Source organism: Argentina silus (assembly GCF_951799395.1).
Source record: "Argentina silus genome assembly, chromosome: 7".
In the NCBI taxonomy this organism is placed as follows: domain Eukaryota; kingdom Metazoa; phylum Chordata; class Actinopteri; order Argentiniformes; family Argentinidae; genus Argentina; species Argentina silus.
The window spans coordinates 23,077,978-23,089,645 of NC_139661.1; the positions used below are offsets into that span (position 1 = coordinate 23,077,978).

The window sequence follows — 11,668 nt, forward strand, 5'->3', positions numbered from 1 at the left end:
TCACCGATAGTTGCCTAGTTTGACCCAGACGATCTGCTTGTAGTGGGGTTTCCTCCCCGCCCTGCACTCCCTACAGGACCAGCCTCCCTCCGGCACCTCCATCTCCAAACACTCCGGGTGGAACGACGCAGGGCAGGACTCACAGCACAGCAGCTTTCCTCCTGCACGCGCACGTGTGTGTGTGTGCGTGTGCGTGTGTGTGTGTGGAAAAAACAGAAACACAGAATCAGAGAATGCATTGACACGGTGGGCCGCCAGACTCTGAACCTCACTTGCAGACAAGCCATTCCTTCAGCCTCTTGACTTGACAGAACATTGTGAAGAGGCATACGGGTTTACAATGGTGGAAGAAGGATTTGTTAGGAAATTGCAATATGCTTTTGGAGGGTACTATTGCCATAAGGGAACGTAATCTGGAAATAGCGATTATTCATAGGTCAAGTTCCTGACATTGCTACTAGATGACTATCATTACTACGAGAGTAGAGGCAGGTGAGGCAGGTGAGGCAGGTGAGGCAGGCAGGTTCAGAGTACAGTGCCCTGTGTCAGTCAGTCACCACACATGCAATAGCTTAGAGACGATACAACCAGCAAATTAACCATACACAAAAAGCTGCCATGCTGTCCTGCTTTTTTTTAAGCAAAGTAGTTTCTCCATTTCCCTGCACCTCCCTGTACACACGGTCTTGGATGGAATCTCACTTCAAACACCAATAGTTGTGGAGGCGTCAAGGTCACGTTTCAGGACAAGCTTTGAGAGCTTCTTCTCGGTGTCTTCATCCAATCGATGAAGCTATTTGCGTCTTTAACAGCATTCAATCAAACCATGATCACAATTATGAACAACGAAATCCCCGCATTAGCAGAGGTCTGATTCCCCATCCAAGACACGTCACAGTACAGTGAGTGCAAGAGAAAAATTGAGAGCCAATAATTCAAATCAACAACAGAACAGAGCAGTCAGCAACACAAAGAGGGGAGCAGAGAAGCTGTGTGCCTACAGCAGCAATAAGCCCCCACAGACAAGGCGTAAAATAACCCAGTGATACAGGACCCCCCCCCCCCCAACCCTCACCATCTCTCTTCACTGGGGAGGCACAGTGCAGTGCTAGGTGGTCCCAGATCTGTATGCTCTAGCTAAGTCCTATGACGGACGTTGTCATTCCAAACAGGTTGGTTTAAGCTCATGCAGATCTGGGACCGGTCCATACAGTCCTCTTACAAGAACCACTGTGTCCTGGACAATCTCATTCCTTGTCACATTTTGTGTATCTGAGAAAATATGAAAGTCCTTTTCTACAGCTTTGTTTACTCAAACACTTATGGGTTTATTATAACATGGTACGGGTGGTGGGTGCCTGACAGAGGTTACTTTAACAGGGTCTGGTCCCTGACAGAGGTTACTTTAATAGGGTTTGGTCCCTGACAGAGGTTATTTTACAGGGTTTGGTCCCTGACAGAGGTTATTTTACAGGGTTTGGTCCCTGACAGAGGTTACTTTAATAGGGTTTGGTCCCTGACAGAGGTTATTTTACAGGGTTTGTTCCCTGACAGAGGTTATTTTACAGGGTTTGGTCCCTGACAGAGGTAATTTTAACATGGTTTGGTCCCTGACAGAGGTTATTTTACAGGGTTTGGTCCCTGACAGAGGTTATTTTAAGCCTTTCTTTAGCATTAATAGCAGCATATCCCCAGTTTCCATATTAGAGGCAGATTATGAATTTAGCACTGCAAGGCTTTCAACAGAAAAGATGCAGTAAGGAGGGGATTCAAATAAAGGTTTGGAGCGCGCACACACACACAAGCGCACACACACACACACACACACACACACACACACACACGCACGCACACACGCCAGTCGGACAAGGGAAAGAGAGAAAAACTGTTTGGTTACCTTTCCCAATATTCTTTTTGGTAGCTGACGAAGAAGAGGGAATCATAGGTAATTTCAACTCAGCACGATTTGACTCAGTCAGAAGGTAGTGGGACTTATAGGCATATGAACTTAATATGGTGTCAGTAAGGTCCTGCACTAACAGCCCTACACGAGACACACAGGAAGAGATGGGAGTGAGCCGCAATCAAAAACTACAGTACCCATGATTCCACAAGAGAGAAAGAACACACGCTGTTAGAACACAAACAAGAGAGAAACAGAAGAGAACTAAACAGTCATCCCAACAGATACAATATAGTGCCTACAGTGCACTCCACTTATCAGTGAGTCAATGGCTTCCCTCCTACACCGGCACTGGACGTTTCTTTTCAATTAAATGTGTGATTAGAGTCATATCACGGAGCCCAGAGGTGATTCTTGTAAGAGGAGTGCACTGTAACAGCACCGCCATTACATACAGAAGTACCATGTTAGATAACTGAAAGTTACAGCAATGCTATTCAAGTACAAAAGACAAACTTCACATGAATACATATTTACAAACAGGCAAATGCAACGGAGGGTCTCATTTGCCACGTGTCAGATGTTACTGAAGCAGTACAGATATAAACAGTCAAAAGGTCCTGAAGACTTTGGCCTGTGGTCGTCGTTGCCCACTAGAGGGCAGTGGAGGGGAAGAGGGAGAACTAATGAAGAGAGAGGAACTATCGTCACGCTGCAGACACTGAGCTCCAAACTAAGCCTGCGTGGTCCCAGGGAGAGAGTCGCAGGGATCAATCACCACTTGTGGGATAAGTAAAGTTGTATAGAGGAGCTGAATCATCAGAGAAAACTGGATTAGAGTGGATCAGAGAGAGAGAGAGAGAGAGAGAGAGAGAGAGAGAGAGAGAGAGAGAGAGGGAGGGGAGAGAGAGAGAAAGATAGAAAGAGGGAAGGAGAGGGCCTGAAGGAAAGCTCCAATAGGAGTTGTACCTGAGAAGGACTGAAGGGGTGGTTAAGGACTACTCAGTGTGTGAATCCCTACAGGAGATGTTCGGTCCGAGAGCAGAGCTTACCTCTGGCACAGAGGAAGCACCAGGCCACGTTGACGGGCGAGGACAGCAGGCCGTTCCTCTTGGTGCTGCCATGGCTGCTGCAGACCATGATGTGGTGGCTGAGGACCACGCTGCCCGCTGCCACGCAGCCGTCACCCGTGTGGTAGGCCACCGGGCAGCGCACACAACGCATCATACGCCCTGGGGAGGGAGGGGGGGAGGGGGGAGGGAGGGAGGGAGAGGGTGAGTGAGGGAGGGAGGGAGAGGGTGAGTGAGGGAGGGAGGGAAGGAGGGAGAGAGGGTGAGAGAGAGCGAGAAAGACAGAGAGAAAGACAGAGTGAAAGACAGAGAGAGAGAGAGACAGAGAGAGAGAGAGAGAGAGAGACAGAGAGAGAGGCCCTCCCTACCTTTGCTGGCTCGGTGCAGGTCTCGCTCCAGGCAGCAGGTGGAGCAGATGTGCTGAGGGCAGCGGAACCCTCCACCCACACCGCCGCCACCGCCGCCACCGGTGGTGCCCGGGAGTTTACGCACGCACTCCTCGTGGTAGTGACGCCCGCAGCCAACCACAGAACAGCGTGCCACCTCCCCTCCCCTCACCTTACAGCTGAAACACGAGTGAGTACCTGGAGGGAGAGAGAGAGAGAGAGAGAGAGAGAGAGAAAGAGAGAGAGAGAGGGAGAGACACAGGTTAGAAGAGTGAAGAGTGTGTGTGTTTTTGTGTGTGTGTGAGTTTAGAGAATAGGCCAAGTCTCACCGTTTCGACATTCCAGGCAGATGAACTTGCCCTCAGGGAGGGAGGCCAGGCCCACACACTCCAGGTGGAACATTCGACAGCAATCTCCCTCACATACCACCAAGCCCTCGCCATACACCTCACAGATCTATACACACAGAGAGAGAGAGGAGAGAGAGAGAGAGAGAGAGGAGAGAGAGAGAGAGAGAGAGAGGAGAGAGAGAGACAGAGGTTCAGTCACCTATATAGTTGTGTATACTACCTACTACTTCTTCTGTCACTTGTTTTTAAGTTATTTGAGAGAAAATAAAAGAGAATGACAGAGAAGGGGTGAGGAAGAGAGAGGGAAGGAAGAGGGGGGCAGACAGCGGAGGGGAGGATAAGGAAGGAGGGAGGAGGAGGAGGAGGAGAAAGAGGAGTTGAAGAGCAAGAGGAAGAAATAGGTAGAGGAGAGAGAAAGAGAGGGGGGGGGGGGCAGTGCCCACCTGGCACACGGTGTCTCTCCTGGCCGTGCTGCTGCCCTGGCGAGACAGGTTGGAGTCCACCGACTGGCTGTCTGAAGCATCAGCGTCTGCTGCAGCAGGGCTGTCCAGACTCTTCCCAAACAAACCCTGAAACATAGACAGGGAGTGTGACTTTCTGTGAGTGTATCTGTGTGTGTGTGTGTTGCTGTGTGTGTGTGTGTGTACCTGTGTTGCTGTGTGTGTTGCTGTGTGTGTGTGTGTGTGTGTGTATGTGTGTTGCTGTGTGTGTGTGTGTGTTGCTGTGTGTGTGTGTGTGTGTGTGTGTATGTGTGTTGCTGTGTGTGTGTGTGTGTGTGTGTGTGTGTGGTACCTGGGGGTCGTTGAGGCCTCTGGAGTCAGAGTCGGAGGTGTCTCTGTACTGAGAGGAGGCCATCTCTACGTCAGTGGAGGCTCTGCTGCGTTTCTTCAGGGGTTTACACGCATCTGAGATCTCACTGGCTCCTACACAACACACCAGAGAGAGACTACATACACCTTACAGATCTACAGACCACATACACCTTACAGATCTACAGACCACATACACCTTACAGATCTACAGACTACAGACACCTTACAGATCTACAGACTACATACACCTTACAGATCTACAGACTACATACACCTTACAGATCTACAGACTACATACACCTTACAGATCTACAGACTACATACACCTTACAGATCTACAGACACCTTACAGATCTACAGACACCTTACAGATCTACAGACCACATACACCTTACAGATCTACAGACTACAGACACCTTACAGATCTACAGACTACATACACCTTACAGATCTACAGAGAGAGACTACATACACCTTACAGATCTACAGACTACATACACCTTACAGATCTACAGACACCTTACAGATCTACAGACACCTTACAGATCTACAGACTACATACACCTTACAGATCTACAGACTACATACACCTTACAGATCTACAGACTACATACACCTTACAGATCTACAGACTACATACACCTTACAGATCTACAGACTACATACACCTTACAGATCTACAGAGAGAGACTACATACACCTTACAGATCTACAGACTACATACACCTTACAGATCTACAGAGAGGGGTGTGTGTGTGTGTGTGTGTGGCAGAGAGAGAGAGAGGATTGTCATATGACTCAGAGCAGGATACTGTACCTTTCTGTGAGCCTGTCCTCATTGTGGTCTCAGGAGCCATCTCAGCCTGAGAGAGAGAGAGAGAGAGAGAGAGAGAGAGAGAGAACAGGGTTAGAGGCCATGAATAGGTTAGAGGTAATTGTGAAGAAGGTTGAGAGTAAAAATGGCTTTGTACCTGTTCTTTTTTGGTCTTCTTCTTGGGGACTGGCTCACAGCCTTTCTCCGACTCCGACCTGCTCCTCACTGACCGTCTCTGCTGCTTACGCTCCTGAGAGCCTGCGCACACACACACACACACACACACACACACACACACACACACACACACACAGGCCAGTTTACACCCACAAGTACCATTCACCAACAGATCTCCACTCAATCAATCAATCCAATCAATCAATCAATCAATCCAAGACATGTCAGTGTATTCCGTACCTGGCGGGGTGCTATGTTGGGAGCCAGGAGAGGAGGTGAGCTGCATCCCTCCCTGGTCACTCCTTCGACTGGCAGGGGAACTCCTCCTCTCCTCCCTCTCTTCCTCCCCTTCATCCCCCTCTTCCTCCTCCTCTGGACTGGGCTCAGGTTTGCTTCCACAGCCCTGCTGGGGGGAAGAGGGAAGCCACCGCTTAGCAACGCTGCTGCTCTCCCTTCATAGCAACAACATGGAAGTCCACGTCAACAAAACTAGTGGCACTTCTGTCCTCAGAACGAGCACCTACCTCTGGTGAACAGTATCCTAGGTCGGCCTGCTTGCCCTCACCGCACTCCTCTCCCTCTCTCTCCCTCTCTCTCTCCCTCTCTCTCTCCCTTTCCCTTTCCCTCTCCCTCTCCCTCTCCCTCCGGGGCGAGGGAACCATCTTCCTTTGCAGCAGAGGCCAGTCGCACTTGGTGATCTCCACGTTCAGCTTCTTCATGGTGATGGAGAGGGGCAGCAGCTTCCTGGCCGCAGCCGTCTTCCAGGCCCGCACCGGGGGGGGGGACTCCTGCTGCGCCCCGGCCTCAGAGAGGGCCTCTTGGGCTGGGGGACTGGGCTGACCGGAGTCCCCCCTCTGGTCCTTCTCCCCCTCCGAGGCCGGGGCGTTGGCAGGGTCGTCTGCGTTGGGGACGCTGCACTGCCTGCGGGGCTGCTGCCGGCGCTGCGTCTGCTCCCGGTCAGGTGACGTCACCGCCACTTCCTCCTTTCTGCTGGCGGTGCTGGCCGAGCGCTGGGTGCGTCTGTCGGCCCTGGCGGGGGTCTTTTTGGCGGGCGGCGGGGCGTTGGGGTCCGGGTCCACGTAGATGAAGGTGTAGTTGTCTATTCGTTCCTGGCGTGTCATCAGGAAGGCGTCCTCGGCGTGGCCCACGCCCACCTCCCATTGGGCGCGCTCCCTCTGGGGGAAGGGCTTCATCAGCTGGGGGCAGAGAGACAGAACAGTCACATGACCTGGCGGACTGAGCTCATGCCCAGTTAGGATGGTTTAACAAAGAATCCTTTCTCCCAGCCTGATCTCTTAGTCATCTATCTATCTATCTATCTATCTATCCACTCCTGTTGGATCATTGATTACCTCAAAAAGAAAGGAGGATGCATTTTTTTAAGTATTGGAACAGGGCCTCTACTCTACGTCGGATCAATTCCAAACCAATGACCCCATCCTTCCACCAGGAGCCTGGTTTCTGAACGGCTGGGCCGGGTACCTTGTGTCTCTCCGCAGTGTTGGTGGTCTTGCGCAGAGTCTCGGCCTGCAGCTCCTCGAACTGGTGTTCTCCCTGGTACATGACCACCCGCTTCTCGTGGATCCACGCCCGCTCGGCCACGCTGCCAAAGAACTGCACGTGGTACTCCCTGTGACCTGCAGGGGGTCAGGGTGGCATATGGTGGTTCTACACCAACGCTGCTATGGCGGACTGTGTGTTTCTGTGTGGGTAGATCTGATGTTTGTGCGTGAGCGTGTGTTCACGCTATGTTAGTAGGACTGTAAGGTAAGGTGAACCTGACGTGTGTCTCCGGTTTTTACCTTTGATGTGTGTGTGTGTGTGTGTGTGCGTGTATATGTGTATGTGTGTGTGTGTGTGTGTGTGTGTGTGGTAACCCTTACCTCTGGTGTTGATGCGTGTGTGGACGTTCATCTGTGGGTCACAGGAGACCATACAGGGCCACCAGGGGTAGGTGCCCACCTTGGCCCACACCAGATCCCCCACCTCGTGGTCCTTGCAGCAGCCCGTCCCTGTGATCACCGTAGGGTACTGCTTCTGGACCTACACACAAGAGACAACACACACGAATAACTACACACACCTGGGAATGTTATGTTTGCCTTGTGTATTTTTAGAAAAAAGAAGAAACCTGAAACATAATAGATAACTATTAACTCCACTAGAGGGGGCAGGAAACCAACGACCAACGCTTGCCTTCTGCGTCTTGGGCTCTGCTTTGATGGAGGTCTTCTGGGGCCTCTCTGTCTGCTCCAGAGACAGGTCCCTGGGCTGGGGTTGGGGTTGGGGTAGGGGTAGGGGTAGAGGCTGGAGCTGGAGCTGGAGCTGGGGCAGGGCGTCCCCTGCCTGGCTTGTTGCGCCCCCCTGTGGCAGCTCCTGGTCTAGCCCCTGCTCCTGCCCTTCCTCCATCAACCTGGTGCTCTTTTTCCTCCTCTCCTTCTTCCTCTCGTGTCGGCGTGCCTGGGAGGCCTCGCTGGTCTGGGGCTCCTGCAGCAGGTCACATTGAAAGCAAACAGATGAGGCGGCAGTGACCCATACTTGTTGAAATGTTACCGGTCCTAAAAAAGTCTATTGATATTCTGCTCTTTTTCCTACGATATTTCATGCACCCTGAGCCTGTGTAACCTGCTTGTACGCATGTGCATACGCTACCTGCAACTCCTGCAGCAGATCTCCACACAGCGCTGACTCAAAGAGCTCTCTGCCATTCTGATAGGTCTTTATGATCTTCAGCTTGATCTCCGGAGAACTGGTCTTCTTCAGGACCCCGCTGGGCGGAGCAGAGGGGGTGTGAGGGAGGTGAGAGGAGGGGGTGCTGTCCAGCAGGGAGGGGGGGGGAGTGGAGGAGGGCAGGAGTAACGGAGGAGGAGGGGGGAGTATGTGGGCCATGAGGTGGGGTGGTGGGGGGAGGTGGTGCTGGGAGGGCATGGGTGGGGGGCTGTGCGGGTGAGGGTGTGGGTGAGATTGTGGGTGGGGGTGGTAGTGGTGTGGGTGGTGGTGGTGGGGGTGGTGGTGATGGAGGTGGGGATGGGGGTGGTGTGACGGTAGAGGAGGGGACAGAGGAGAGGGGGGTCTCTCCTGAAGGATAGGTGCCCTTAGTACCGTTCCTTCCCCAGGCATGAGACAGTGTTCTCCATAACCCCGTAAAGCTCCGTAGCCATTGGCTGAGCCATTGGGGAACTGTGGATACATGGAGAACTTGGCCTGTGGCTCGTACAAGCCCAGGCCTGGGGGGTAACCGTTGGAGACCGGGGGCAGGTCCTCGGAGGCCGAAGGAGGGTAGGAGAACTCGGCCTCCAGGGCAGCGTCATAAGAGGGGCCTCCGTCCTCGCCTGCATCACTACCGGTGTCGTAGGCGCCCTCCTGACGAATGTTGGCCGAGTCAATAAGCTGAGGGGGTTGCTGAATTGTATTTCCCATGATCCCTTGCATGAAAGAGAAGGAGAAATCCATTGTTGTGCTCCGGCATCCTTAACTGTGCTTTTCTCTGACTGGACCTGGGAGAAGGACACAGACACACATCCTTAACTGTGCTTTTCTCTGACTGGACCTGGGAGAAGGACACAGACACACATCCTTAACTGTGCTTTTCTCTGACTGGACCTGGAGAAGGACACAGACACACATCCTTAACTGTGCTTTTCTCTGACTGGACCTGGGAGAAGGACACAGACACACATCCTTAACTGTGCTTTTCTCTGACTGGACCTGGAGAAGGACACAGACACACATCCTTAACTGTGCTTTTCTCTGACTGGACCTGGAGAAGGACACAGACACACTGACTGACGAGAAGTTCTAAGGAAAGTGGAGAAGATGTAGACTGGAAAGATCCCATTTCGAATGAATTAACAACTGTACATGTTTACATATATATATTTTTTTAAATCAAGGTAAGAAAACAAAACACAGCTATCTTATGAGTCCCACATCTCAACATGTTGTGATCCACTACGAGCCAAAACAGCTCCTTTCCCGGGGTCGCAGGGTCCAGCACACCCTCTTTACTAGAGGACGCTGCTCACACCCTCACTGGAAATCAGTGCTTCACAAATGTATAAGCTGCAGAGCCCCTAATAACACAAACTCCCTACGTACTGTTATACAATTAATAGTCTATCATAATACTATTAAAAACGTTATGCTCCCCAGAACATTGTCACGCTGGGAGCCAAAACTGTCTTGACGTGCACAAAATATAAATCCATATATACCAAACCTGTCGTTATATACTTATATATATAGATATAAACATCCCCTACAACTGTTCAAGGCCGACACTGATAAAAACACTGACACATCTGAAGCTACAGTAACTCTGTCAAGTACGAGAGATCCCTCCCAGCAACACACAGGCATGGGCCAAACCCGACAGTGCCAGAGTTTCCAACTCATCACACAGTTAGTGCAGACGCAATTATGAGAGGACTCGGTAGGACAGTACCAAGGCAATATCGTGCTTGTTTCCAGTTCACTCTGTGAAATAATGGCTGCAACTCACTTCGAAAGTAATTATTATTGGCTCTCAAACAAACACATTCATATCCAATTCATGCAATACATTCACTGTGTGTGCCCACTTTAAATGATCCTTCTGGTTTCATTCTTTAAAGAAATCCAATTGGCGACTAGGCCTATGCTATGGCCATTTCCTCCTGGATAGGAAAACGTCTAATAAACACTTGACATGAATTCCAGAATTAAAGGGTCAGCATGCCCAAACCCAGAATCAAGCACAATGTCTGTTCGTTCTTGGAATAGGCCTAAATGTGTTTGATTCAGATTCAATTCACTGGTGCAACCTTTTAAAGGCTTGCTGCCTTTGACACGGTGAATAATATAGCTTTGTTCATGGATATGGGGCGCTATCATGCATCGGAAAGAATGTAGCTCAGCTTGACATGTTACAATGTAACAATTAGATGGCTTTATTGAAGAGGCGAGCAGTGAAGAGACTGAAATTTTGATCCGATTGTTTGAGTGTGTTTGAACCGCATCATTGTAAGAGCAGCGGCAGCGGCGGCGGCGGCGGCGGCGGCGGGTCGGCCGTGGAGGGACTTCTGCTGCGATGTGTTTTGCTAGGTAGCTGGTTGGCTAACTACAGACCATGCATATGAAATGAAATGAAGATCTGCCCCACTAAAAACACATCTAGAGCCAAAATGACGTTATTCCATTTGTCCGCAGTGTTTACATGTTTGCCTTGCCATTTAGTTACGATGCGGGAAAGCTAGAAATACAAGATATGGCAAAAGAAGCTATACATTATTGCCAATATGGCTGCCTTTGCCCCTTTAAATCAAATTGTCTAGCGTGATTACACCTCCATCACCCCATTGAAGAAAAGGAGGAGAAAAATAAGCAGACTAAGAGACAAAACCTTTGCATAAAAGCATCGTTAGGAAAATGACAGCAAGCTGTTTAACACCGACAGAGAACGGACGAGAGGCTCAGAGTCGCGAGATGTAGGAAAAGAAAATGTCAATACCTTCAGCGTGTCCCATTCTAAACACATACACCAGGTATCTGCGCTTCCTTCTGCAAATTATAAAAAGAAGGAAAATAAAAAAAGATCTTGTGAAAATATTTGAGTTCAGGCCTCGTCGTTTCTAACGCAATTCATTTGTATTGTCAATTTACGGTCACTGTTTGGTTCCAACCATGGCTGGTCTATTGGCAGTAGAACCTAAAGGGGCCTATTTCGCGGAATCTTGGTGGGAATTATGTATGAATCTCGCCCCCTATGTATTTTAATTTCACTGGCTCCCTTCCTCCTGCTGTAACAAAAGCACCCTGCTTTGGGCCTTGTCTGTCTCCGCTCAGCGCCAAATCACAAGCTCCCGATTGGCGTAGGTCACACACGCGGCGCACCCCGGGATGTGTAGTTCCATTATTTCAGAAAAAATCTCAGCAGACAAAAAATAAATACATTGTGAAATAGTTCTGCAATAGGCATGCATAAAAGGGATTAGATTATAACTGATTTATGACTACTACGTCATGTTTTATAAAGGGCGTTTACATAAGTATAAACTACTTATCAATAAGCCTACAGTTACAATTCACCTAGGCTTTTCATTCTGACTCCACATGGAAAACATTTTGTGAGAGATTATTTAATTTTAAGGATGCATTTATCTGTGTCTCTGTGTCCAA

The 11,668-nt window shown here is 50.1% G+C and overlaps 1 protein-coding gene across 2 annotated transcripts in view; it reads right to left on the reverse strand.

Annotated features, from left to right (window-relative positions):
• The window catches only part of nsd3 (nuclear receptor binding SET domain protein 3), a 15,280-nt gene extending 3,991 nt beyond the window's left edge, over positions 1 to 11,289 (reverse strand). Inside the window, exons 1-16 of one of the 2 annotated variants that reach the window (XM_083673514.1) lie at positions 11,001 to 11,289; positions 8,165 to 9,009; positions 7,709 to 7,999; positions 7,396 to 7,555; positions 6,995 to 7,149; positions 6,037 to 6,708; positions 5,753 to 5,915; positions 5,493 to 5,593; positions 5,339 to 5,384; positions 4,502 to 4,632; positions 4,153 to 4,278; positions 3,689 to 3,815; positions 3,342 to 3,557; positions 2,956 to 3,135; positions 1,898 to 2,044; positions 5 to 161 (exon numbers count right to left, since the gene is read on the reverse strand). In XM_083673514.1, coding sequence (XP_083529640.1) covers positions 5 to 161; positions 1,898 to 2,044; positions 2,956 to 3,135; positions 3,342 to 3,557; positions 3,689 to 3,815; positions 4,153 to 4,278; positions 4,502 to 4,632; positions 5,339 to 5,384; positions 5,493 to 5,593; positions 5,753 to 5,915; positions 6,037 to 6,708; positions 6,995 to 7,149; positions 7,396 to 7,555; positions 7,709 to 7,999; positions 8,165 to 8,965 — 3,473 coding nt within the window. In that variant the 5' untranslated portion in view covers positions 8,966 to 9,009; positions 11,001 to 11,289. The remainder of the gene's footprint in view (positions 1 to 4; positions 162 to 1,897; positions 2,045 to 2,955; positions 3,136 to 3,341; positions 3,558 to 3,688; positions 3,816 to 4,152; positions 4,279 to 4,501; positions 4,633 to 5,338; positions 5,385 to 5,492; positions 5,594 to 5,752; positions 5,916 to 6,036; positions 6,709 to 6,994; positions 7,150 to 7,395; positions 7,556 to 7,708; positions 8,000 to 8,164; positions 9,010 to 11,000) is intronic. The other variant, XM_083673515.1, reaches the window with a different exon arrangement.
• Between the last annotated feature and the right edge of the window lie 379 nt (positions 11,290 to 11,668).